The sequence below is a fragment of the Phoca vitulina genome, unplaced genomic scaffold (assembly GCF_004348235.1).
Source record: "Phoca vitulina isolate PV1807 unplaced genomic scaffold, GSC_HSeal_1.0 scaffold19, whole genome shotgun sequence".
Classification (NCBI taxonomy): domain Eukaryota; kingdom Metazoa; phylum Chordata; class Mammalia; order Carnivora; family Phocidae; genus Phoca; species Phoca vitulina.
In genome coordinates this window covers 25,491,314-25,517,562 of record NW_022589722.1, presented here as the reverse complement: position 1 = coordinate 25,517,562, position 26,249 = coordinate 25,491,314, and the positions used below count along the sequence as shown (strand labels likewise).

Genomic DNA, 26,249 nt, shown 5'->3' with positions numbered 1-26,249 from the left:
TTATTTTTTTGATAGAGAGAGACACAGTGAGAGAGGGAACACAAGCAGGGGGAGTGGGAGAGGGAGAAGCAGGCTTCCCACAGAGCAGGGAACCCGATGTGGGGCTCGATCCCAGGACCCTGGGATCATGACCTGAGCCGAAGGCAGACGCTTAACCAACTGAGCCACTCTGGCACCCCGGAGAGAGAGAATCTTAAGCAGACACTGCACTGAGCGCAGAGCCAGACACGGGGCTCGATCTCATGACCCTGAGATCATGACCTGAGCTGAGATCAAGAGTCAGACGCTTAACCAACTGAGCCACCCAGGCGCCCCAACATATTTTTATTATGCTATAAATGATATCTTACTGTACTTCATCTTTTTTTAAAAAGATTTTATTTATTTATTTGACACAGAGTGAGAGAGCACAAGCAGGTGGAGTGGCAGGCAGAGGGAGAGGGAGAAGCAGGCTTCCTGCTGAGCAGAGAGCCTGACACAGGGCTCGATCCCAGCACCCCGGGATCATGACCTGAGCTGAAGGCAGACACTCAACCGACTGAGCCACCCAGGCGCCCCTGTATGCTGGTTTTTTTAATCCAACAATTTTGCTAAATTCTTTTACTAATTTGAAAAAATAATCTGAAGAATTTTTTTGATTTTCTACAAAGAATCCAAAAATAATGGCAGTTTTGTTTATTTCTAATCCTTTTACCTTTGTTTTCTTTTTGTTGTCCTGCTGTCTAGGACAGCCGTGTCCAAGATAAACCTAATGTGAGTCATATATGCGGGCCATGCACATAATGTGAAACCTTCTAGTAGCCACATGAAAAAAATCAAAAGAAGCAGGTGAAATTAATTTTTATATTTCATATAACCTTAATTTATAAAAATATTGTTTTAATATGTAATCAGTATAAAGCTATTGACGAAACATTTTACGGTGTCAGGTTTTTTTTTTTTGTACTAAGTCTTTAAATCCAGTATGTGTTGAATTTTAGTCTTGCATCTCAATTGGGACTAGTCACATTTCAAGTTCTCACTAATCACAGGTGGCTAGTGACTACCATGTTGGAAAACACAGGTCTAGGATATCTGGTGCAGTGTTTAATGGAAATGGGGATTGTGACCATCCTTGCTTTCTTACCAATTTCAAGGGGAATGCTTTCAATATTTCCCCATTAATTAGGATATTTGCTGTAGGTTTTTTGTAGATACCTTTACCAGGATAAAGACATTCCCTTGTATTCCAAGTCTGCGACACATTTTAAAACAAACAGACATTGAACTTTTCCTGCATCTATGGAGATGACCATATGTCTTTCTCCTTTAACTTTTAATGTGGTGAATTACATCAACTGATTTTCAAATGTTAAGCCAACCTTGCATTTCTAGACGAGACCCAGTTTTGTCACGAGATAATATCATTTTGCTATACTACCAGATTTGGTTTGCTAATGTGTTGTTTAAGACTTTTGTATCTATATTCACAAGAGACATTGGTCTATAATTTTTTTTTTTTCACTGTTCTTGTCACAAAAAAAAAAGAATTGGGAAGCATTCTCTCTTTTTCTGGTATGCGGAAAAGTTGGGATAAAACTGGAAGTATTTCTTCTTTAAACAACTCATAGGTGAAGCTTTCTTTGTGGGAACATTACTGGTGATTGACTCAATTCTTTTAATGGTTATGGGGAGGTCTGATGCTCAGTTGGGGCCACGGGACATCAGGGGGACAGCGGGTTGCTACCGTATCAAGATAGTTTTCACACCAGCTTACACAGAGCCACCACTCCCAACCCCCCAAGTGCCACAACCACTCCATGGCTGCCCCAGATTTCCCAGACCTTCTGATGACATAGAGATCGAAGCGTTAGTGCTTGGCATAGCTAGGGGTCTCTTGGACTCTGCTCAGTGCTAAGGCTGGGACCTGCTATGAATGCTCAGTGTTCTGTTGTTAGATACTTTGGTACTATGACCGGGGATGCTCATTCAGGTTTTCTCTTGAGTCGGTTTTGGTAAGTTATGTTTTTTCTAGGAATTTTCCCAGTTCATTAAGATTTTTAAGCTATTGCCATAAAGTTATTCATAATTACCTTTTATCTTTTCTTTCTCTCAATATTTGCAGACTCTCTGGCTTTTCGTTCCTGATACGGGTAATTGTGCCTTCTCTCTTTTTTTCTTGATAAATTTCACCAGAGGTTGTCAGTATAATTAGTATTTTTATAGAAGTAATTTTTGGTTTTGCTGATCCTTTTCATTATCTTCTGCTCTTATTTCACTCTGTCCTTCCTTCTGTTTTCTTTTACTTTACTGTTCTTTTTCCAGCTTCTTGAGATGGGCACCTACTTACTACTTTCAGCGTTTTCTCTTTTCTAATATAAGCATTAAAAGCCATAAATTTCCTTTTAAGTCATGCTTTAGCTTACCCTGCAATTTTTTTTAAAAGATTTTATTTTTAAGTAATCTCTACACCCAGTGTGGGGCTCAAACTCATGACTCCAAGATCAAGAGTCGCAGGCTCTTCCAACCAAGCCAGCCAGGCGTCCCTGCAGTTTTTAATATGTAATATTTCCATTCTCATTCAGTTACAATAGAAAAGTGTTTTATAATTTCCATTACGATTTCTTCTTTGATCCATCAGTTATTTAGAAATATACTTAATTTCCAAACACATGGGGCTTTTGAAATTATTTTTTGTTATCAACTTCTGCCTTATTTGTGTTGTGGTCAGAGGATGTACTCCGTATGATTTCAAACTTTAGAAATTTCTTGAGATTTTCTATCTTTGTAAATATTCCATATGTAATTCTGCAGTGGTCACCCACCACAGTGTTCTATGAAAGTCCATTAGTCAAATTTCTTAGACCCTTATTGAATATATTTGTTTGTTCTACCAATTACAGAGGGGTGTGTTTTTAAGTCTCCCACTAGAATTGTGGATTTTTCTATTTTTCTGTGTAGTTCTCATGTTTCCTATATTTTAAGATTATGGAATTTGCACACAAATTTGAAATTGTTCTTTTTGGTGAACTGGATCATTTTCGTTATGAAGTGACTTTATTTCTAGTGAGGGTTTTTTTTTTTTTCCCCCAGTATTAAAGGAACTAGACAAGTCTTCTTTTTGTTAGCCTTGGTGTAATGTAGGTTTCCCGGGCATTTACTTTCATCCTTTCAGTACCCTTACATTTCGGGAGTGTCTCTTGTGGATGTCTCTTCTAAATTGCATGTAGTTGGATTTTTATCCAGTCTGATAGTCTTTGTATTTTAACTACATTTAGTCCACTTGCATTTATTGAATTGTAGCACATTTGAATCCATATCTGTCATCTATTTGTCCCACCTGTCTTATATTTTTCTCTCTGTTCTCACTTGGTTTAGGATTGATTTGGTGGATCTTCTCATTCTATTTTCCTCCTCTAATAATTCGGATAAATATTATACGCTGCATTTCCATTCTCTTAGTCTACCCGGGTAATGACAACCCCGGGATCATGACCCCAGCTGAAGGCAGACGCCCAAGGGCTGAGCCACCCAGGCGCCCCGACAACTTTCATTCTTAACTCACCGAAGTCTAAGTGTATTTGGTATCTCCACTTGCCTCCTGACAAAGGATCTTAGAACCCTTTGACTCCACTCATCCAAGTTATATGCTATTGTTCTTGTGCATTTTAATTCTATTTTTATCCAGAAGACATTGTTACTGTTTTATATTGTCAGTGTTCATTGTTCTTTATTCCCTATTGCATCAGACCTCTGTCTGTGATCATCTTCCTCCTGTCTGAAGTTCTTCCACTGGAATTTCCTTTAGGGAGGGTCTGCTAGTGGCAAAGGCTTAGTCTTAGTATTTATAAATGTTATTATTTCTCCCCCTCCTGGAAAGGTATTTCCACTGGGCCACATAATTCTTGAAAGAAATTTGCACTGGGTACGTAATTCTAACATGATGGTTATTTTCTCCCTGGACATTAGATAAATCATTCCAGTGCCTTCTGGCTGACTTCCGTTGCTTCTGATAAAAAGTCAAATGTCAATCTATCATTTCTTTTTTCTGTGCTCCAGACAGAGGCGTTTGGACTTTATTCGGAGGGAAATGAGCTACGGGAGGTTTTTAAGCACTAGAGTGACCCAGTCAGATCTGCATTGGAGAAAGCGCTCTCTGGCACTGCGTGGACACGGCTCGCGTGAGAAGGTTGTTGCTGCAGTCCAGCGGAAAGGACGAGGGGTGTGGAGGGAAGCGGGTCAGGGAGGCAGGACTTGGGATCCACGCAGGTAGGCGGTGGGAGCGCGAGGGGAGCGGTTCCCGGCGGGGAGGAATGGTGGCGCCGGAGCGAAAACAGAAGGGGGATGGGGTGGGTGAGGCAGAGTCTGTCTGGGACCTCAAGATCCATTCATTCCACAAACAGTGGAACGACTACCATGTGCCGAACGCCAAGTGCGTGGCGGCAAAACCCGCCCCGGCCACACCTGCCGCGAATTATTGCCTAGCCGGGGCCCTCCGCACAGTCGCCCACGGACGGACGGAAGGACGAACGTGCAGGCGCCTGCTCAGGACTGGCCAAACCACGCCGCTCCGGAGACCGGATCTAGAAGCCTCGGTCCGGAGATGCAAAATCTCGGCCGGCCCCGCCCTCCCGCCGCTCGGGGGTCCGCACGCCGGCCCCGCCCGCGCCTCTGTGGGAGGTGGGACATATGGCCTCCGTGCTCTGCGCGTTTCTAATCGGCCCAACCGGGGCGTGTCGTTTCCGGCCTCCCAGAGTCACCGGGAGCGTTTTAAAGAAACGCCTCTCGGTATTAAGATCTCGTTCCGCCCCGGCGCCAAGCGACGCCCGCGCCAAATAAGTCCCGCGGACCGGCGCCGCGGAGCTGCAGCGCGCGGCCCCGGCTCGGCGGCGGCGGGGAGGGGCGGGGTTCCATCGGGGGCGGGGCAGGGCGGGGCGGGGCCGGCGCGGAGGGGGAGGCCCAGGAGGGAGGGGCGTGACCTGCCGGGCGCGAGCCGAGCCCCCGCCCCGCCTCCTCCTCGCGCGCTCGCTCGCTCCCTCGCTTGCTCGCGCAGAGGAAAACGTTGCGCAGGTTCAAAAATGGAACGTCGGCGGCGTGAGGGAGCGCGAGGGGGTGTGCGCGCGTGCGCGTGCGCGTGCGCGCCCGGGCGAGGGTGACGGGGTCCCCGCCGGCCCGAGCATCGCGCGCCTCAGCCGCGGCCCCGCAGCTCCGCCCCCGGCCCGGCCCGGCCCGGCCCCGGGCCCGCTCGCCCGCCGCCCCGCATGGAGCTGTCAGCCATCGGCGAGCAGGTGTTCGCGGTGGAGAGCATCCGGAAGAAGCGCGTGCGGAAGGTGAGGCTGCCTGGGGGCGGCTCCCAGGACCCCTGTGGGGTCCCTTGTTGTCCCCAGCACCGTCCCTTCCACGCTGGCGGCAAGGGGGAAAGTGGGGCGGGGGGCCCGGGCAGCTCCGTGCTGCTGGGCTCGTCTCCCCAGTCTGTGCCTCAGTTTCCCCTGCCACCTTGTAGAACGAGTAGAATAAAAGTTGTCGCCCCGGCATCCTGGGGGCAGCTGAGCCCGCCAGAGCTGGAGATTAGGGTCAGACTGTAGGGATCCTGAACGCCATCCTTCCTCAACCTCCCCTCGTTCTAAATAAGGGGAGATTGAGGCCCAAGTTGAGGAAAAGGCTCACTGGTGTGTTAGCGTCGGAGCTGGGTCTCGAACTCAGGACTCCGGACTCGGTACCGAGACCTTTGAAGTTGGAGGCGGAGCTTCAGCCTCCTGCCTCTGAGGTCTAACTCTGGACTTCGACCTTTTCGGATCCCTTCTACCCCCACCTCCGTCTTTCTCCCCGTCTTGCAGCGCACACCTCTCTGTCTTCCCCACCCCAACTCTCAGCCCCGCCCGGCTAAGCTCAGTGAAACCGCCTACAGCGCTGGGGCATTCTCTAAGCTCCTCCCCCTTCCCTTCGCCTCCAAAACATACCCTGCAATTTAAGGAGGCATCTGTTCCACTGGGTTCGGGTACCCGCGCCTCGGGGCTGGACTTTGGCGGTTCACACTTCCTGTGCACCTGTTTGCAGAGTGGTCGCCTCAGACCGGAGGTGGGGGATGGAAACCCTTGGGGAAAGTCCTTCTGGCACTCACCACCGTCCTTTTCCCTTATCTCCCCTCTGCAGCCCCTTGGGAGGCTCCAGTGGCAGGGCTAGGAGAGGTCTTAGAGGTCACCTCCTCCTGTTTGACAGAGGCAGAGACTGAGACCCAGGCAGAGGAAATGACCTGGTCAAGGTCACACAGCAAGGTAGAGATGGAGGCAGAGCAGGAGCTCAAGTTGGCTAATTGCTAGCTCATCTTTAGAGAGAGAAAACTCAGTCTTGGCATCTTGAGCCAAGGGTGAAGGTCGAGGTGGGCCATGGGTTTTTCTTCCCCCGGCTCTGATGGGGTTGAACTCTTGGGGCTGCCCCTCCTCCTTCTCCCTTCCTCCAGGATTTCCTCAATTTTAATTTATTCCACAAAGCCCAGTGCTTTCCATGCACAGTAGCCTAAACAGATACCGTGGTTACCCTCCTTCTCCATGGTAGTGCCAGAGAGTGAGGGACATCATTCCTTCAGCCATTCACTCAAAGTATATTTATTGAGGGTCTGTTACATCCCAGGCACCATCCTAAGCCCCAGGGAAGCATACATCCCTTCCCTCATGGAGCTGCCATTCTGGCAGAAGAGACACGTAACGAACAAGGAATACATACAGATGCCTTCCAGTGGGGCTGTGTGCTATGCAGAAAGAGAGCTGGAAGGTGGGAGGGATGGCATCAGAAGGGTTGGTCAGGGCGGGCCTCTTTGAGGAGGTGACATATCTTGGTCTTAAAGTTCCGTGCGGATGGGGTGGGACTGGAAAGCCAGGCCCCTGTCAGTGAGGAAGGGAGGGGTCAGGCTGTATTTTCTAACTACTGGAGGGGTGACCATCACTTCTGAAGGTGGAGACTTTGTTAGCCTTTTCTGGGGTCCTGCCAGGGTCTTTTGAGTTAAGAGCCCTAAAGTCACCAGCCTGTCACCCCTGGGCCAGAGAAAGCCTCTCCCAGGGAGGGGGTAGTGGGGCTAGAGCCATGGGAAACACACCAGTGAGGAATTTTCTAGGATTTGGAGAGTCTTCTGCAAAAAAAGTTAGGAGTTATGGTCTTAGCACTGGGACTCTGGGCACTGCATCTTTGGCGATACATGCCCCATGTGGTCTTAGTTTCCCCATGTGTAACATGGGCTCTGAGCTTCTGCCACAGGAGCCCCAGAAATGTTTGGGGCCAGATGCTCTCCTGTGCTTTCGCAGGAAGGACAGTCTGGGGTAGTCATGCAGCAGCCAAAGTTTGGGTGTCTCTGGGTTGGTGGGGATCTGGTGCAGAGTGGGGGGAGTGTCCCTGGATTGTGTATGTCGTGGGGGAGCATCAGTCTGCAGAAAGTATTGGGCCTTACTGTCCTGTGAGAGGTAGTCGGGGCAGCTGTGTATCTCACCGTGTCTGCTTCTCTTTCTTCCCAGGGTAAAGTCGAATATCTGGTGAAGTGGAAAGGATGGCCTCCAAAGTAAGGCTCCTTTGTGTGTGTGTGTGTCTGCCTACCTGTCCACCCTTCCATTTGCCTTTTGCCTCGCTCCCACCTAGCTTTTAGCTCCAGCTGCTTTAGTAATTGGCATTTGAACCTTGATTAAATCATCCTCTTCTCTGGGCCTCGGTTTCCCCTCTGCCAGCTCAGGGGCTAGAAGGACATGAGGGTCAAGGTGGGCCCCAACTTCTCTTCTCTCCTGCTCCCCTCTGGGTGAGGCTCCATCTTCTGGTTGGAGCCTCCCCTCCCCTCTCCTGGCTTTTCCTGGCACCTGGGAGGTGAAGGCCCAGCATCTTGGCTTCAGAGATGGCTGCTGGCCAGGTGGAGGTAGAGCAAATAGAGTGCTGAGTGGGGGTTTGTGGGGCTGGATAAGACAAGTCTAGCCAGTGGGGCATGAGTCCTCAGTGCCATAGAGCTAGGGCCAGAGCCTGAGCCCACTTTGCCTTTGGGCAGCATTCTCCAGTCTACCAAGCAGGTTTCCATACAGCCTTGTAAAGCAGGTATGATGGTGATCTCTAAAGATGAGAAAACATGCTCAGAGAAGGTAAGCACCTTGCCTTAGGTCACACAGCAAGTGGAGGCAGAGGTGGGACTTGAAACTGGCCTCCCCAGTTTCGGGTATCTCCTCTGTGCCTCCTCCATCTCAGAAATGGGGGGCAGGTTGCTGGGTCTAGGACCTCTCCCAGTGGCTCCACCTCTCCTGCTGAGGTCCAATCAGGAACCTTCCTACTAACCAATCACCTCCCAACAGGGGGGTGGTAGTGGGAGGGAATGAGCAAGTCGTGGGGCCTCTTCATTGGTTTGTGGGTGCCCTGCCTCCCGGCCCTGCCTGCTAGGGACTGACTCCTGGAAACCCCCGTTGCCCAGAGCGTCTGCTGTCTGTGCCAGGGGCTTTCTGCCGTGTTTACGTTGAGGGCTGACCTGGTATTGGATTCTGGGAGCATCTTGGGGGCCTGGTAGGGAGACACAGCAGAGGGAAATACAGCCTATGTTGCCTCAGCTTCTCGCTCTGCAAAATAGACTCTATAGGGCAGGCCCTGCTCTCCTCTCTGACGCTCCTTCATCTTTGGGGTGCAAGGCCTGGGCGCATGTGTTCAGGGCGACCTGCAGGCATCCTGAGGTTGGGGTTGGGAACTGGGCAACTAGAGAATGCACTGGTCCACTCCTGCTGCCCCTGCTGTGCCTCCCCCAACACCCTGGAACTGGAGGAGGATCCCCTCCTCCTCACAGCGGATGAGACGTGCCCTTCCAGCCTGGGTAAAGGAGCAGTAAGAGTTGAGGCAGAGCTAGAAAAGGAAGATGCATAGGGTGGGCAGCAGGAGCACTGATTCCCTGGGTGCACGCTCCCCCCTTAGCTTCTGCACTGGAAGGCACTGCAATGGCGTGTAGTCACCAGCCTGTTGGCCTTTAAGGCACTGTTGGCGATTTTTCCTTCTCTGTGGACTCCATCTTTTGAAAGATTTCCTTCTCTAAACAGAGGTACTTATCAATGAAAAGTTTCTTCTTCCACTTCTTTAATCCCAAATGGATATGTCTGCCTAGCAGGGCTTCAGCCAGGAGAGAAGGGCCTAGCACTCCAAGAGCAGCCCCTCATGTTTCTGCTGGCCTGAGCCCCTGGCCCTGCTGCCACTTGTTTTGTCACATGCTGAGACCACCAGGTGGGCCCTAATGACTGCCTCTTGTGACTCCCCAGAGGGGTTCTGGGAGCCCTGTTTGACCAGATGACCTGGGGCACCCCTGGCTCCCCTGCACTTTGGTCCTGGGTTCCTGGCCTGGCTCACACCTGTCCAGGTCCCCAACGTGGTGGGGCCTCTGCTTCCTGATTTACAAATCGGAATAAAGAAGCCTCTGTCACAGCATTGTTGTGAGGATTAGGTGATGGAGATGAAGTACCTGGTGCATTCTCAGATGACCAGGCACTTAGGAAATGTTTGCTGTTAATACGAAGTTAGATAGTTCAGCCTCTAGATCTCCCTGCAGCCAGGAAAGGGATCTGGGAGATTCCATTCCTCATTGGAGCTCAAAGTAGCCTTAGAAATGGTTCAGATCAGTCCTCAGATGGGGAAACTGGGGCCCAAAGAGGGGAGATCATGACAAAAATATAACTTCCAACCGCATGCGGTGTGGTACCTACTTCCTGCCACCCACTGCATCACCCCACTTCACTTGGGGGGAAAAAGGTTCAGTCAGAGGGAGAAGCAGGAGAACCCGGGCTCCTTTGTAATCCACTTGGGCTTTAGTCTCCCTTCCTTACGGGCCCTTGCTTGGAGAAGAAGCTGAGAAAGAGGGTGGGAGGGGGGAGTTGGGTAGGCTGTTGCCTGCAGGTCTGGGAGCCTTGGCTAGGGTAGTGCCAGCCTTGGTAGGGAGAAGAGTCAGATTCTCCTGCTCAGCAGACCTCCCCCTGGTCAAGGAGGCTTATATTAATAACAGAAAGCATAATTTAGATATACACTCACTCTGTGCCAGGCCCCTGTTAGACCATTACATGCTTTGCCCATTTTCTCTCCCCAACTGTAGACAAATGACTGCCCTTCTTCCCCAGCAGATGGGGCAGAGGAGCTATCTTGTTTGTTGTGGAAGGTACAGCAAATTGCCCAGGGAGGGGCTGGGGTCACAGGGCAGAGGATGTTAAATCATCAGTTCCAGGCTCTCTGACCCACAGAGACCCTCAGATACCCCACTGATTTCAGCCTGCCCAGGACTGCTGTTCCCCCTTCGGAAATGCATTCCTTTCTTCTTTTCCCACTTGTGAATACTACCCCATCTTTTAGGGAGGACTGCCTCTATGGAGATTTGGTAATGATATTGTCAGTGGGCGCAGCAATAACCAGGCTGCTTATCAGTAAGCACCTTGTACGAGTCAGGCATTGGCCCATTTTTAATTGCCTCATAGCAACCCATTTTACAGATGGGCACACAGAAATCCCCAGCAGAGGAGTCTGTGCTCAGGGTCAAATACAACTGGGATGATTTGAACTATGGTTTACCTGATCCCAGAGCTTGGGGCCTACACAATCAGCTCTGCCAAAGGTGACTGAGGATCTTTTGCCTGTTCCTCTCTTGGCCATTCAGTAGGAAGTGCTCAGGCTTTGGAGCCAGACCAGGCTGCCTTTGAACCCTAGTTCTGTAGATTTACAAAGCCCTCAACCTCTGCAACTCCATTTCTCCACCTGTCCAGTGAGGCCCTAGCCTCACAGGACCCTGGGGAAGGCTGCCTGAGACAAAAGTTTCCTAGCCAGGGACAGAGGAGGCGCGCCTTCCTCTTCCAACGCCGGGTTTTCAGTACCAACAGCAGAGTCCAGGGTTCTGGCCTGGCAGGTGTTCGCACTCTATTGGAATCGATTTAATTAACGCGTATTTGCTTTTACTATGTATCACACTGAGCTAAGTGCTTCATGTGGCTTAGCACATCTAATCGTCACATTAAGCCCCAAATTCAGGGACCTTTGGTAGTCCCACTTCACGGATGAGTAAACGGAGGCCCCAGCGGCGGACGAACCTGCGCACCGCCGCGCCCCTCAGTCTCCGACCTGAGCGCGCCACGCTGCTTCTCGTTTTGGGGGGCTTTAAATTGGAGGGGGACTGGGGCGGGCCTGGCTTTGGGGGGCCCCGCCCCTTGCACGGCGGGAGCCTGCGCAGCGCGGCTCAGGCGGGGCGGCCGCGAGCCTGTTTACCCGGGCTCGGGGGCGGGGCGGCCGGTCACGTGGCCGTGTTTACCTCGGGGCTGGCGCGCTCCGTCCCGCCCCCGCTCCCCATTGGCTGGCCTGATAATCCGGGGCGCGCCCACCTGTGCGCGCGCGCGCACGGCGGCTGCGCTGCAGGGGGCGGGGCGGGGCAAAGTGGGGCTCTCCGCCCCGCCCCCGGAGCGCTCCGTTCCAGGCGTACCCGCGCCGGTCCCTCTGCTCGCTCCACCCCGCCCTGCCGCCCGCCGGCTGTGCGCCCTGGTCCAGCCTGCGCCCAGCTCTTCCCAAAGCGCGTTTGCCCTCGCCGTGGCCCCGGCTCCGCACATTGCGGAGCAGGGCTAATGGCCTCCACTTTAGGGGCCGGGGGTGTCCGGAGAGGGGGACGCTAGTGCAGACCCCCAGCCTTTTTCTCTCGCAGCATGGAGCCGGACCAGGCCTCCTGCTGCTTACTTAGTCTGACCTTGTCCCACTGTTATACACCTCCAGCTGCCCCAGCCCAGTAACCATCCCCGCTGAATCCACTGAGCCTTTCCGTGCACCCACTGTGTGCAAAGCCCCAGTCAAACACAGGACGTGGCCAGTCAGGCACGATCGACATCACAGACCGGTGGGGAGACAGATGTAGTGACAAGTGAGAGACCCCAAGGTAGAGGGTAGCCAAGATTCAACAGTGCCAACCACAGACTGGCCGCTTTCTGTCTCAATGACCTTGGCAAGATGCTTACCCTCTGTGCCTCCCGTTTCTTCATCTTTAAATAGGGTAACCTACCCCATGGTGGTTTTTATGAGGAATAGATGAGTCCCTGGCAGTGAGTTGTGCTCTTACCATGATGGTGGTGGTGGTGATTCTTAAGATGAGGAAATTGAGGTCCAGAGAAGGTTAGGGACTTGCCGGGAACCACACAGCACCCACGTCAACAAAAAATGGGCAGGGCAGTGGGTAGGACAGAGAGGACTAGAACACTGTAGAGACATCTTAACAGCTAGAGGAGAGAGGGCGAGGCAGAGGACACAGGAGGAACACAAAATTCCTCCTTTCTTGTAACTAGATAACAGCTGAGGAAATTTAACCTTTGTTTTGGAAGAGGAAGTTTTGGAGTCTCTGCCAGTTTCTGGTTGCTTATACTTTGGGCTTTATGCAAACTATCAAAAAGCCCCAGTTTCACTTTTAGCTTTTCTTCAGGGTGAGCAGAACTCTACAGTGGCTTCTATAGCCATTCCCAGAGCACCTAGGGTCTGGGGCTGGGCACCCTGGGGTGGGGGCTTATATAGCCTGCCAGCCAGGATGCCAGCTGGATTCATCAGTAATTTTGGCAGGTGCCAAGTGCACCAGGCTGTGGAGAGCAGCAGAGGGGAGGGTGCATTCTGAGGGGAGTTAGACAGCTTGAGGAGGATGTCAGGGGAAACTGCAAGGGCCTGGCTCCTGAAGGATGAGGAGGAGGTCAGGGAGGGACTGGCCCTCAGGCGGAGAGAACAGCCGGTACCAGGGAGGTGCGACTGCCTGATCAGGCTGGGCGTGGGGCACTTGGGTAGGGACTGTGAGGTCCTCAGGGCTTGGACCTTTGTTGCGGAGTCCACAGAGCCCGACACGGGCCCTGACACAGAGTAGGTGTGCGGAAATGTCAGTGGAAGGAAGGAGGAAAGGATTCTGTGTTGGAATCTGGATTGGACTACTGGTAGCTGTCAGTGTCCCAGGACAGTTTAGCTCGGCTGGTTAGGAGATAGCAGGAGCAGGGGCTCCACCCGGCCTCTCTCTGCCTCCTGACACCTGCTCACCTCCCTTCTTGTCCAGCAGAGCTGGGTGCAGCCTGGGCCAGAATCACAGTCCGTTGCTTTGGTGTGGTTTGTACATATACGTGTATGCACGTGAACATATATGTGTGTTTATATGTTTGTACATGTGTTGTATGTTTGAAAACGTGTATGTATAGACACATTCAGGTATGTGTTTTAAAACTTTTCATTTTTTATTCATTATCATCTGTTTATGGTGAGTGACACTAGTGTTTCCATTTATGGAAGTCATAAAGGTTTTTTTTTTTAGTAATCTCTACACCCATCGTGGGGCTCAAACGCACGACCCGAGACCAAGAGTCACATGCTCCTCTGACTGAGCCAGCCAGGCGCCCCTAAAGTTTGTTTTTAAAATAAACTTATTAAACAAAAAAAGCGAGCTGCTTTAAAGGCAGGTGTTAAGTAAACAGCAGTGCAGGTGGAACAAAGATGGCTTGAGCTGTGGAACCGCTGAGCTGTCCCTCCCAAGTCTGGCCCACCAGGGGACGCTCTGTGGTCTGGGGGTGGTGGAAGGTCCCTGCTGGAAATACCGATAGCCATCTACCCAATTCCTGCTGCGGGCCAGGCCCTGCTGTGAAGGTACAGATGTGTGCCAAGGAGGGAGGGAGCAGCTCAGCCCAGGCAGAGGAGGCCGGTGCGGGGCGGGGGTGGGGGGGCAGCAGCCGTAAGCACCGGGCACTGTGCTAGGCACTGAGATGAACTCGTTCAGCAGCACAAGAGTTCTTTACTGATAGAGAAACGGAGGCACAGGGACGTTGAGTAAATCCTTCAAGGTTGTACAGCTAGCAAGGGCAGGGCTGGGATCTGAACCCAGGTAGTCTGGCACCAGAGCCTTGGCCACATGCTCAGGCCTCTCAGGAGAAGGGAGTCCTGGGAGCGGTGCCCTGTGCTTCTGAGCATGAGGTCTAACCGGGTGTTGGACGCGGTTATTTGTAGGGTGGTGTGATCAGTGCTCAGAATGAGGGGAGTTCTGGTGTCGTCGGAGCCGCCTGACCTGGCCTGGGCAGCCAGGGACAGCTTCTGGGAGTAGGTGACAGTTATGCTGGGCCAGGAAGGGGGCAAGAGCCTGCAGAGGGCAGGCCCTGGTGGAACAGCTGTAGCCTCAGGGAATGCCGCTGGGGGGCAGGGCAGCTTCCGACCTCCTGTTTCTCTCCCCAGGTACAGCACGTGGGAGCCGGAAGAGCACATCCTGGACCCCCGCCTGGTCATGGCCTATGAGGAGAAGTAAGGGGGCCTCAGGCTGCCACTGGGGCTGGGCATAAGGCAGGCTTTGAGGTTTCTTAAGGAGCCTGCTGCAGGCTTGGCTCTGAATGAGGGGCATGGGCATGGGGGTGGCGGGGGTCTAGTCTGCAGCTGGGAGAAAGGGGGTGGGCACCAGGTCCCAGGGCAGCTGAGGGTCCTGGTGCCCTTTCCTATTGCTGAGTGATGTCGGCCACTTCTCTAACCTCCCCAGGCCTCAGTCTCTCTGCTGTAAAATGGGCCATCCCTAATAACACCGGCTCTGATTCCCCCAAAGGTAGGGCTTTCAATTGCTGTGAAGGGTATAAAAATGCTTTACAGAGATGCCCTGTGTGAGGGGCAGCAAAGTCCGTAATGGGCAGTCATGGCCTTGGCGACAGATTCAGAGAGAGATTCTCCCTAGAGACTCTCTCACCAAGAGAAGGAAAGTCCGGTGAAGCTTGAGAAAGGCCAGGGGAGGGACTGTGGCTTTGGAGCAAGGATGTCTGAGTTCTGGTCCGTCCCACTTGGCCACCTCCCAGCTCAGTGGCCCTGGACAAAGCTCCCCCGAGCCTCAGTCTCCTTTATCTGCCAATGCTCTGCTCTGACTCCGAAGGCTGGTTAGTGATTGGCAGCTCCTCCGATGGGCGGTGAGGGTGCATCTCAGGGGAGAGCCTTTGACAAAATGTTGTTTCTCCTGATGTGGGAGCCTTTTGAGTCTAAACATCCCCATTTGCTGTAGGAGCCCCAGCTTTACCGACCTCCCTGCCAGCAGGCAGCCCCAATCCTTCTGCCTCTTCCCATCCTGCCCACTTGACAGGGCGGGATCTTGGCACAAAATCATTTCCATTTGGCCCTTTACGGTAACCTCCTGAGACGGGGATGAGAGTCTCATCTGACGGTTGAGGAAGCTGAGGCTCTGGGAGCTAAGGGGCTTGTCAGGGGGACCTCACAGCTGGGAAGCCACCTAACCCAGGCCTCCCGACTCCCAGTCAGATGCCCTTCCCCTGCCCCTCCTTGCCCTCTTCCCATTGGTTCTCCCCAGGAAGTGTCCTGCTGCCCATTCCAAGGAAAACTTTCCCCTGTTCCTGTTCTTTCCTTTAAAAATCAGGGTGTCCCTGTCCCACAGCTTTTCTCTGGCTCCTGGGCGCTTGGTGGGGCCTTGATCTAAAAGGATTGTGGTGCTTGGGGGAATCCTGTGGAGTGTCCTGGACTGCAGTGAGGAGAGCATCAGGCAGGTGTCCAAGTCCTGAATTAGAGTTCTGGCTCTGCCGCTCGTCAGCTGTGTGGTGGTGGTCAAGGCCTTCTCCCTCTTGGGGCCTCATCCTCCCCATCTGTGAAGTGGGGCAATAATGCTGACCTTATGGGGCTCTCATGCGGAGCAAGGTGTGTGAAAGCACTTTGTAGACCAGTAAGTGTGGGAGCACGTGTGTGAATTATCTCCCTGATGGTAACTAAGGGTCATTCGTTTGCTTGTTCAACAAGTCTTTATTGAGGTTCTGCCATGTGACAGACACTGTTCCAGATGCTGGGGACACAGCAAGGAGCAAAACCAACAAACATCCCTATTCTCATGGGGCTTGAATTCCAATGCAGAGACATACAAAAAAAAACCACCAATAAATGTATATGATATCAGATGGTCATAACTATTGCAAAGACAGGGTTGGGGGCAGGGAGAGGGGATGGGTGGGGGTGCAGGGATCAGTGGGGTGGCTGGGTAGGGGTGTTTGACCATAAACCTGGATTACGTGAGGGAATGAGCCCGGCAAGTATTTTAGAGGGGGACATCCCAGGTAAAGAGAACAGTGCAAAGGCCCTGGGGTGAGAGCCAGTGTTTAAGGAACAGCATGGAGGCAAGCATGGCTCTGAGTGTGGCCGGCTGGAGTGGTGTGAGCTGGGTGAGGTGGGGGAGATGAGGCAGGAGTAGGGCAGCTGAAGGAAGGGGGAGCACAGCTCCGGGAGTGCCACATAAGTCCCGGTGGAGGATTTGGATCTTATTTTGAATGAGTCAGAAAAGTCAATAGTTAAGGAACAAAAGAAGAGCTTGGAGACTTTTACAGACCCACTGTGTGACTTTTGGCCTACTTCTCTCTCAGTCTTGGTGAAGAGGGGGTAAAAGAGGGATGATGTCCACTTAACACCTGCCTTGCAGAGTTTTAAAGAGACTCAGAAGGAGTCTGGCAAGGGGGCTCTTCTGCGGAGTCCCGCCCGCAGGGAGAGGCTGAGAGGGCGCGACTCCAGGGTGCCACTCCCCTGCGGCCCTGGATGTTGATAGGCAGGATCCACCTGGGTGGTGAGGACTGGATAGAATGGACCCCTCCCCCTTTACGCACGCACGCACACACGCTGCAGATTGGAAACCAGGATCATGTGGCCTGGATTCCAGGCCTGCCCTGCAGGGCCTGCTGGACCCTGGGCCTGACCCTCACTAGGCCTGGAGCCCAGAGCTCAGCAGCCGACATTGTCATAATTTTGGCATTGGGCAAGTGACTTAACCTCTCTGTGCCTCAGTTTCTACGACTATAAGGTGAGGATAGTAACCGTGGCTCCCTCACAGGGTGGCTGTGCGGGTTAGATAGAGGGTTGCCTTGTGCAGAGCGTCCAGTGCTTGATGATCATAAACAACACTCATATAAATATCATAAACACACTATCATCATTATTCTTTACCCCTACAGCCTTTCCCTCTCCCCTTTCTACTTCCTCCTCCTCTTCCTCTCTTCTTTCTCTTCCCTCGCTCCCCTACCCCACTTTAGTATTTTAGCTTGTCTACCCTCCATTTTGATAAATCCCAGGGACCTCTCTTGTTCCTCCCGAGAGCCCTGGTGGCCAGGGGAGAAGGGACCCTCTTGCTCCAGACGAGGACACTGAGGTCCAGAGGAGAAGTGACCGGCCAAGGTCTCCCGTGGGTCAGGGTAGAGCTGGGCCTGGAACAGGGTGTCCTGGGGCCCAGCACCGGCTTCTGCGAGAAGAATCTCACCCTCAAGGCCGGCAGGTCCGTCCTGGCAAGCCAGGTGGCTGGTGTCACAGTGTGATCAAATGCTGGCTCCTGGGCCCCACAGCAGGCCGACTCCACAGGGAGGGAGGGAGGGCCCGATGCGCCCCGAGGGCAGCGCTGCCCCGAGGAGGGAGGAGGACGAGTGGTGGAAAGGGCTGCCTGGGACTGGGGCTGGTTTCCCCCAGCTCAGATGGAGAGACTGCCTGGGGTCACACAGCCTGTGTGGGGAGGGAGGGTGCACTCCCGGCCTCCACATTCTCGCTGCTGCCCACGTGGCCTCTGCAGCGGGGGCCGCAGAAAGTGGGGTGGGATGAAGTGAAATCGGCAGGATGAATATGGCGCTGACGTTTTCCACCGCTCCCGGCGCTGTCATTGGAGTCTCTGTCGTGTTGTGTCTCGTGCGTCATGTGTGGCTTTGTACGCATCCTCGGGTTGTGCCTGTGTGTTTGGGATGTGGGGACGGCACCCTGCAGAGAGTCTGGCACCTACTAGGGACTCAGTGCAGGCGAGTTTCTCTCCCTTTCCCGAACCAGATGATACAGGTGAGAGCCTGTCCTCTCCACCAGGGTCATGCAGATCCCAAATGGGGAAAAACCTGGGCAGAGCTTCACTTACAAGAGGACCGTTCCCAGTCTCACCAGCTCCCCTGGGACACTGGAGGCAAATTTGACTGACAGGTTTCTGTACCACTCTCCTGAGAGTGGAAGCCGGATCTGCGTTGCTTTGGAGGCTGTACCCAGTGGCATGGAGAGCAGAGCTCCGGTGTGACCCTGGAGCCCAATAAACACCCACATACTTTTGGAGACGTCACCCAAGTCCCGCCTTAGCCATTAGGACCAGTGGCTGTGGCCCCCCCCCAGTTTTGCCAGATGGGAAGACCGAGGTCCTGGGATTTGAACATGGGGCCCCACTGTTATGGTGTAAAGAGAGCAATGGGGAGGAGTCCCTACCCTAGTATTGGGGGGTGGCCTATGGCGGGTGCCCCTTTGCCCGTCGACAGCAGAGTGTGAGGTGGAGCGGATGCTTTACTTTCCCTTAAATGTCACCAGTGTTTGCTTTTCTTCTGCCATCTGCTTTGCACCCCAGGGAGGAGAGAGACCGAGCGTCGGGGTATAGGAAGAGAGGCCCGAAACCCAAGCGGCTTCTGCTGCAGGTAACCCCGCCAGCCTTGGTGCCCATCCACAGGTCCCCCTGCTCCTCCCACCAGTCTCCCCCACCCTGTGCATTTGCACCAGCTAGTTGAGCTGAACCACTTACCATCCTTGCTCTGCCCAGGGCACTGTGGGGTGGGGGCCCTTAGTGGGTAAGTCTCCATGGGGGGAGTGTGGGGAAGGAAGACAGCCGGCGGGGGGAGGTGCTGTGGGGTTTGGGGGAGGGTGGGTATATGGCTGATGGGAGCCTAAAATTTTGAAAGTTTAGAATCTTGTAAATAAGCCTTTATGAGACTCAAAGTCCCCAAAACATTGTAATATTTGTAGGACCTCAGAAACATAAACTTTAGGATTGAGGAAATGTGGGAGCCTAGAGTTTTAGAACCCAAGAAAGGGAGACTCAGAATTCTGGAACTGTTGTCTTGGGATGCCCTAGAAATGTGGCATTTTTGAGAAAGGAGAAACCTACGGGGCCCCCTTTTCCAGTCCTCTGCCAGAGGCGGGCGTCTAGACTCCGGAACACCTCAAGTTACCCAGGTCTTGGGGCCCCTTTGCTGATTTCACTGCTTTGCTTGGGAAGCAGGTGGAGTTTGAAGTGATGTGATATGAGGCAAGTCTCTTTGCCTCTCTGAGCTTGAATTTTCTCATCTGTAAAATTGGGATGATAAGCATAGCTGCTCTCCTTAATTGAATAAGTTTCACCCAGGTGTTCAAAGCCAAACAATAAGGCTTCTTGGTCCACACAGTGTGAGCCATGGCCAGTCTCCTGCCCACCCTTGAGTATAGATCACCTGAAGCTTTGGACAGAAAAGATGGGTTTCCCTTCACGCAGTGGGCATTTTCCATGGGGTTTGGAATGAATTGGGTCCCAGGAAGGAAGGTAGTATCTGTCTGTCGCACGTCTTTCCCGAACTTAGCAACTTAGAGCAATAAACACTTAGCATATCACAGTCGGGTGGGTCAGGAATTCAGGAGTCCTGTAGCTGGTTTAGTGATTCTGGTTCACGTTACAGTCGTGATGCCAACTGGCGCGCACTCATCTGGATGTTTGACTGGGGCGGCGTGATCTGCTTCCAAGGTGGCTACTCACATGCCCGCAAGTCAGCTCTGGTTGTTGACAGGAGGCCTGGTACTTTCCATGCGGACCTCTCTGAGGGCTCCCGGGTGGCCTCACAGTATGGCCACTAGCTTCCCCCAGAGCGGATGATCCAAGAGCAAGGGAGGAGCACAGTGTCTTTAATGAGCTAGCCTTGCAAGTCCCACACCACAGCACCCGGGGCCCAAGGGGACCTGGGTGTGAATTGCTTGAGGCGGGCCTTGCTGGGGCAGTCTCAGAAGCCAGCCACTGCAGTTTCTTCACCATCACACTGATGAAGAAACTGAGGCTCCAGGAGGCCAGGAGTTTCCCCAGGGTGACACAGCTGGATTCAAACCTAGGTCTGACTCCAGGGGCTCCTGGATGCCTGTTAGTAGCTGAGGTCCTCCCTTGGTGAGGTGGAGAAGGGCAAAGACCAAGCGCTTTGCAGTGTTGGAGTTTACTGGGCTCGTGATGGCCGCTGCGCCAGGCTGAAGGAGCGGGTTTTGATTAAGCTGCAATAGGATAAGGCCTCCCAACATTGCAGTCTTGTCCCGACCTCTCCCTGGCCAGCCCTCCTCCTGTCCCATAACAACCTGCGTCCCAGGCCGAGTGACGGGCATTAGCGGGCAGGACGGGAGAACGGAGCCTGTGCGTGCGATCTCTGCTCCCAGCTGGGGGATGTTTGACCTACAGGCCCCATCTCATGGCCTCACTCTCTTCCTGGGGGCTCTTGGCCTCAGGTGGCAGCAGAAGATACTGTCCCGGAGGGATCCAGGCCCTCCCAACACCTTAGCACCAAGGATCTTTCTTGGATCTGTACACATCTTGGCCAAAGTCAATAAAACAAATCCCTAGAGTACAAAACTCCAGCCCTTAAGTGGTGGAACACGTGCCCTCCAGCCCCATCCTAACAAGAGTGCCATGTGGCATCGGCAGAGGGCTGGGCCCGCAGCTCAGAGCGGAGGAGTACCCTAGGAATCTTAGGGCATCCACCTCACACCATCTCCTTGGCCTGCTGGCTGTTTCAGCCTTGGGGGTCCTTTAGTAGGCAAAAATTCCTTCCCCGTGATGAAGAATAACTCCTTAGTTTATCTGCTTCATAAATCCAGATTTGCTTTTTCTTGGTCAATTTTCAATCCGTACTCTTGGATGCTCCTCTGCTGTGTGGCCCCCGTCCCCGAGCCACCTGCACCTCCCCCCCGCCCCCCGGGGAGATGAGGTGGCACCAGGCCAGGCCTGGGGCTGGGCTGGTCAGGGGTGGCTTTCTGGGCTGGGGTGGGGGCTGGGGTAATGGCTGGCTCTGGGCCATGCAGCACAGGGAAGGGCACTCCAGGCGGGAGGAACAGCATGAGCAAAGGCGCGGCAGCGGCCGGGAGGGCAGGGCTGACCCGCCGTGCCCTGGCTTGCCCCCGCAGCGGCTGTACAGCATGGACCTGCGGAGCTCCCACAAGGCCAAGGTCAAGGAGAAGCTCTGCTTCTCCCTGACGTGCCCACTCGGCAGCGGGAGCTCTGAGGGGGTGGTCAAGGCAGGGGCGCCCGAGCTGGTGGACAAGGGCCCCTTGGTGCCCGCCCTGCCCTTCCCGCTCCGCAAGCCGCGCAAGGCCCACAAGTACCTGCGGCTCTCACGCAAGAAGTTCCCGCCTCGCGGGCCCGACCTGGAGAGTCACAGCCATCCACGGGAGCTCTTCCTGCAGGAGCCAGCAGCCCCGGACGTCCTGCCCGCGGCCAGCGAGTGGGAGCCCGCTGAGCAGCCCCCCGAGGAGGAGGGTAAGGTGGCCCCTCGCCCCCGTCCCAGAGCCCCTGAGAGCTGGAGAGTCCCCCTTGAGTCATCAGGTCCGATTGCTGCAGCGCCCAGAGAGGGCCCAGAATGCTCCTGAGGCCACACAGCCCGCGGGGGCCCTGGCACCGCCCCAGCTCTTCCTGTGGTCCCGCTGTTGGGGCAGGTGGTCCAGGCAGGGAAGACAGTCCTCCCGGGTGTCCAGCCTTGAGCTAGGCCCGGAGCTGGAGCCAGCGCTGGGCGGGCGGAGGTCTGCACGCCCCCCCCTTCCCTGTGCTGTTGTCAAGGCCGTCCTCACCTCTCCGTCCTTCTGTCTTTCTCCCGTGCCTGCCGCAGATGCAGACCTGGCCGAGGGGCCCCCTCCTTGGACACCCGTGCTCCCCCCAAGTGAAGTGACAGTGACCGATATCACCGCCAACTCTGTCACCGTCACCTTCCGCGAGGCCCAGGCGGCTGAAGGTTTCTTCCGGGACCGCGGCGGGAAGTTCTGAGTTACCGTTTTTACTCTTCGTAAACTGTTTGCTTTTGGGCTTGGGGTGGGGACTTCCAGAGATGGGGAGGGGTTGGGGGCGGGGTAATTATTTTATTTAAAAAAATATGGAACAGGAGCAGGGGGCAAGATCCCGACACTTTCCCGCCACCTCGCCCGTTTCTCTGCGCCTGATGTTTACAGAAAGGGTTGGTGGTCTGTTTTGGGGGCTGGGGCTGGGCGGCCTGGCATCGCCCTGCCCGGCAGGGGATCATCTCTGGGCCAGGATGGAGACAGGGCCACCCATCCCTGGACGCCTCCATCATCATTCTTCTCTAGAGACGCAGCAGCTGGTCCCAGGAACCAAAGGAGAATGGGAGGGCCCAAACCCTCTCCCTTGAGCCCCCCACTCCCTCCTTTCTGGTTGGTTTCCCTTTTCCTTTTTGGGGGTGGGGGGTTCTTTATTTTTAACTTTCCACTCCAGCTTTGCGGTGGGACATAGAGGCTGGCTTTGACCAAAAATGACCGGGTCAAGACGAGGGGGCAGGAGGAAGGCTTTGCGGTTGTTGCGGTGCGTCCCATACCCTTCCCTGGGCGTGGCTGCCAGCTGAGCCCCTTCCACTGGGAGCCCCCCCACATCACCTGGCATGTGAGAAACACTCATGTGCACACCCAGCCACACAGGCGTGCACACCCGGCCCCGGGACCCCGTGACTGCAGGCAGTGTGTCTGCAGATGCGTGCAGTGGGTCTTGTAAACCTCCTGTTGAGAACCCCGACCTGGTGAATCGTGGGGTGACTCCCAGCCTCAGAACTTGTCACGGGCACCCCACGCTTACCAGCCTTCCCCAGCACGTCATGTGACAGGATCGCTCCCGACTCAGTCTGCTCACAGCTGTCCGCAGATGTGGTTCCGTGGCTTTACCTGGCCAGCCGCAGGTACGCCGTGGGTCAGCACAGGCTCTGAGGCACGTGGGCCCTGTCCTGCCTCCCCCGAGGGCTCTTGTTTCCTCTGACTCAGGTGACTTTTCAACCCTACCCACTCCTCTCTTTTGCTGCCCTCCCAGAGAGGGAGGGAGCATCCCACCACCTTCTCAGGGCAGCCTTCAACTCCTGAAACCCTTCCTCCTTCCATTCTGTGTCACCTCCCCATTCATCCTAAATGCCACAGCTGGGAGTGACCTAGTGTTCCTGGGGGGGCCTCTGCCATGTCTTCCTGCAGTGGGGCTGCAGTGGATGGTGGGTCAGGCTGTGTATGAGCCCCCGCCTGCCTGGCAGGGGCTGTGGCCGCCAGGAGGAGGGGCTCTCGCCTCCTGGTTTGCACAGATGTGCACTGTGGCCAAATAGCTTCCCAGGCCGCGAGGAGGGGCTGTTCCCCTGCTCCAGCCCTGTAAGGGAGAAAAAGCCAGGTGGGGCTGGGCACCGGGGGAGCAAAAGTAAAAGGCCGGCTCCCTCCACCCTTCCCCTATCATCAGAGTTGGGCATAGGGGGTGGGGCCCTGCCCGCCCTCTCCCAGGGCCCTCTCCCCACTCTGCTTTGTCCTGAGGAAGTCAGCAGAATCCCACTGACACGAGGATAGGGTGATTCTTCTCCCAGACCCCTTCTTCCCAAGTTCCCAAACCAAAGACAGCCTGGACCCCATTTTTGTTTGGGGTGCCCTGCTGGCAAGATTCCTAAATCCCTGAGTCTCTCTCTCCCCTTCCTCCCCTTCCTCCTTAATCCTTTGTTGTCCAGGGTCAATTCAGTGCTTCCATTCGGGGGTGGTCCCCTCTGGTGGTTCCTCCCAGCCTAGGAAGTTGACTCTAGAGGAGTATGTGAGGGCGGACCAGGGAAGGAGGGGCAGCAGAACTCCCCCCCAACCCCGCCCCATCCAGCTGTGAGACCCTGGGTCCAGGAAGGGCAGCCTGGAGTTGGGGGGGCTCTCCCAGGACATGGGCTCCCAACAGATGTGAGGGTGGTGGAGCGGTGGGGGGGGGCGGCCAGGGGGGGCCTCTCTAATCGAACGCTATTGGCCGGGGCTTTGGGGCTGGGCTGGCAGCTTGCAATAGAAGGCATACACCCCATCCCCCAGGGAACATGGGACCTCTTCCTGCCTCATGGGCACTTTCAAAGAGCTGTTTGTGCAATTTGCGGGCTCGGGGGAGTCTGGGGGGGGGGCCGTTTGTGGAGTGAGACAGCTGATGTTCTGTCAGCTGCAGCAGAATGCTTCTTGCCTCTTCCTCAGCCCCTTAAGGCGCGCAGGGTGTCCTGCGTCTCAGAGAGGGGCTCCCCACGGCTCCCCAGGATGGAGACCTCTATGAAGGGCTGGGTGTGGTCTTGCAGGCCTTTGCCCAGCCCTGAGCGTCCCAGCGGGGCCTGGGACACTGAGCTCCCACCCCACCCCACCCCATCCCAGAAGGCCAGTACTCTCAGCGGTGGGGATGCTGAGAAAGAGTTGGACCGTCTGTCTTTCCTTCCCCAGCCCCCACCCATTTTGAATGTAGAGAGCCCGGTCGGTACTTCCCTCTTGCTGTGGGATGGGGTGAGGAGAGGGTTCCCCCACCCCTGGCTGGGCCACTTGCAATGCCCAGCCGAGCCCTGTCATCCCTCCAGGGGGATGATCCCATTGCTGACTCCCCTCCTGCAGGGGGAGGCGCTATGCCCATGTAAGGTGGCTTAGCTTTGCTTTGTAAGTGGCCGGCCTGAACTCCACATCTCAGCACAAGAAGGCTGCCTTTGCACGGAATGAGCGTCGAGCTTTGTTCAGACAACGTGAATGTATTTGGGAGGGTTGGGGGCGCGGGCTGATTCCAAGCACATGCCTTTTCTGAGTGAGTGTGTGCTGGGAGGGCTAGAGCGGATGCAGAGCGCGGTTTATTTTTGTACTGATATTGGTAAGAGACTGTATAGCATCTATTTATTTAGATGATTTATCTGGTAAATGAGGCAAAAAAATTATTAAAAATACATTAAAGATGATTTTGAAAAAAGCTCTCGCATTCGAGCCTTCCTTTGGTGGTGTCACAGCCAGGCCGAGGGAGGGGCTCCAGTCCCCAGGGTGGCAGCTTGGGGGGGAGGTCCCGGGTCTGCCAATTACCAGCCATGACCTTAGGCTGGCCAGCCCATTTTCGGAGACCTCCAGATGTACAGTGAGATGAATTGGGGTGGGGGGTGGGGAAGTGGAAGCTGGCACGGAGATGGGCGGATGCCCACCGTGGGGGTCCCTGCAGGGTGTCATCAAAGGTGGAGTGGGGCTTCTGATCTCTTCACCTTTTCTCTGCTTCCTGCCCAGTGTGTTCTATTTTAGAACCGGGGGGGGGGGGGGGGCGGGGAGGGGGTCAGTATCCCCAGTCTTTGTAATTGCAGGTTCTGGAACCCAGGACCGTTGTGAGCTAACAGTCCTCTGCTGTGTACCCACGCTCGGCGCCGCTGTCTGAGCCCAAAGGGTGTGGTCGGGGCCAAAATGAGTGACAGCTGGGAGAGTCCTCTAAGCTTCTCCGCATTTAGGTTCACCCTGGGCTCAGGGTAGAGACTGGATGGGAGCACGCAGGGCTGGTGACAGAGAGCAGGTAAGAATCAGCTCAACATCCCGGCTCTCCCCGCGGCCACCCAGGTGGGGAGTGATGGTGGCCACAGCTGTGGACATGTCCGTGGAAGAGGGGGAACGGAGAGGCTGGAGATGGACTTACGTGGTAGAATTGTCAAGACCTGGGCAATGATTTGGTGGGAGGGTAAGGGGGGCGTCACGATTATGCCCGGGTTTCTGGTTTGGACAACCGAGTAGATGGTGGTTCTTCAGCTGGATGGAGGCTGAAGGAGGAGAAGTAGGATTGGAAGTACCTTGGTGACCCCCAGAAGCAGAGCCTACGACAGGGGTTTTCTCTGGGGAGTGATCCCAGGAGCAGGAGTGAGGGAGTAGCATGGGTCGGGGAAGAAAGAAAAGCCATGGAAGGTGCATTACTGAGGTCACCGTGTCATTCCAACTGAGATGACCCGACAAGTACAACCACGTCTCCCAGAGTTGTCCATTCCCAAAGGATGAGGAATGGGAGCATTCTTCACTGCCTGCCATCCATCGCTGGCTGAGGGTTGCCCCGGGGTGCGCTAGCCCAAGCCCCCAACTTCCGAGCTGTGCATGCGCCCGCTTCCACCATCCGTTACCCCCTCTCTTGTGCTGCTGGAAGAGCCTGGGCCAGCAAGTGGAGACGGGCAACCGTGCGCCCCAGCCTCAGCTGAAACAGAGCCGCGGCCAAGACATGAGTGCCCTGGGGACCACTGATGGCGTCTGACACCACCCAGCCCTTGCACTCCGCTCCCCTTTGTGCGTTCTCCGTACAGACTCGCTCTTTCACGGAGTCTCCAAAGAGGTGGCCAGGTATAATCTCTAAACAAAGACTTGACACTGAGAGTCCTCAGTGCTGCAGCTGGCCCCAAGCCTGTCACGGACGCTCCTCGTCTCCCTCCTCCGCCCCTCGCTCGGCCCCGGTGCCCACCGGTCCAGGCTGTTTGCCTGATGGGGCGACCCAGCCTCTCACCCGGGAGGAGTCTGCGCCC

General features: G+C 54.8%; 1 protein-coding gene across 3 annotated transcripts; it reads left to right on the top strand.

Moving 5' to 3' along the window:
- Positions 1–5,184: 5,184 nt before the first annotated feature.
- Positions 5,185–24,680, top strand: CBX7 (chromobox 7). 3 transcript variants are annotated; one of them, XM_032416558.1, is made up of 6 exons: positions 5,185–5,309; positions 7,485–7,528; positions 14,182–14,247; positions 18,329–18,395; positions 21,166–21,238; positions 21,585–24,680. In XM_032416558.1, exons 1-6 carry the CDS (start codon positions 5,241–5,243, stop codon positions 21,737–21,739), a joined length of 474 nt encoding a protein of 157 aa, XP_032272449.1. In that variant the 5' UTR covers positions 5,185–5,240; the 3' UTR covers positions 21,740–24,680. The 3 variants fall into 3 exon arrangements, with proteins under 3 accessions (XP_032272449.1, XP_032272447.1, XP_032272448.1); XM_032416556.1 differs by having other exon boundaries at positions 20,887–21,238; XM_032416557.1 differs by lacking the exon at positions 14,182–14,247 and having other exon boundaries at positions 20,887–21,238.
- The last annotated feature ends 1,569 nt before the right edge of the window (positions 24,681–26,249 follow it).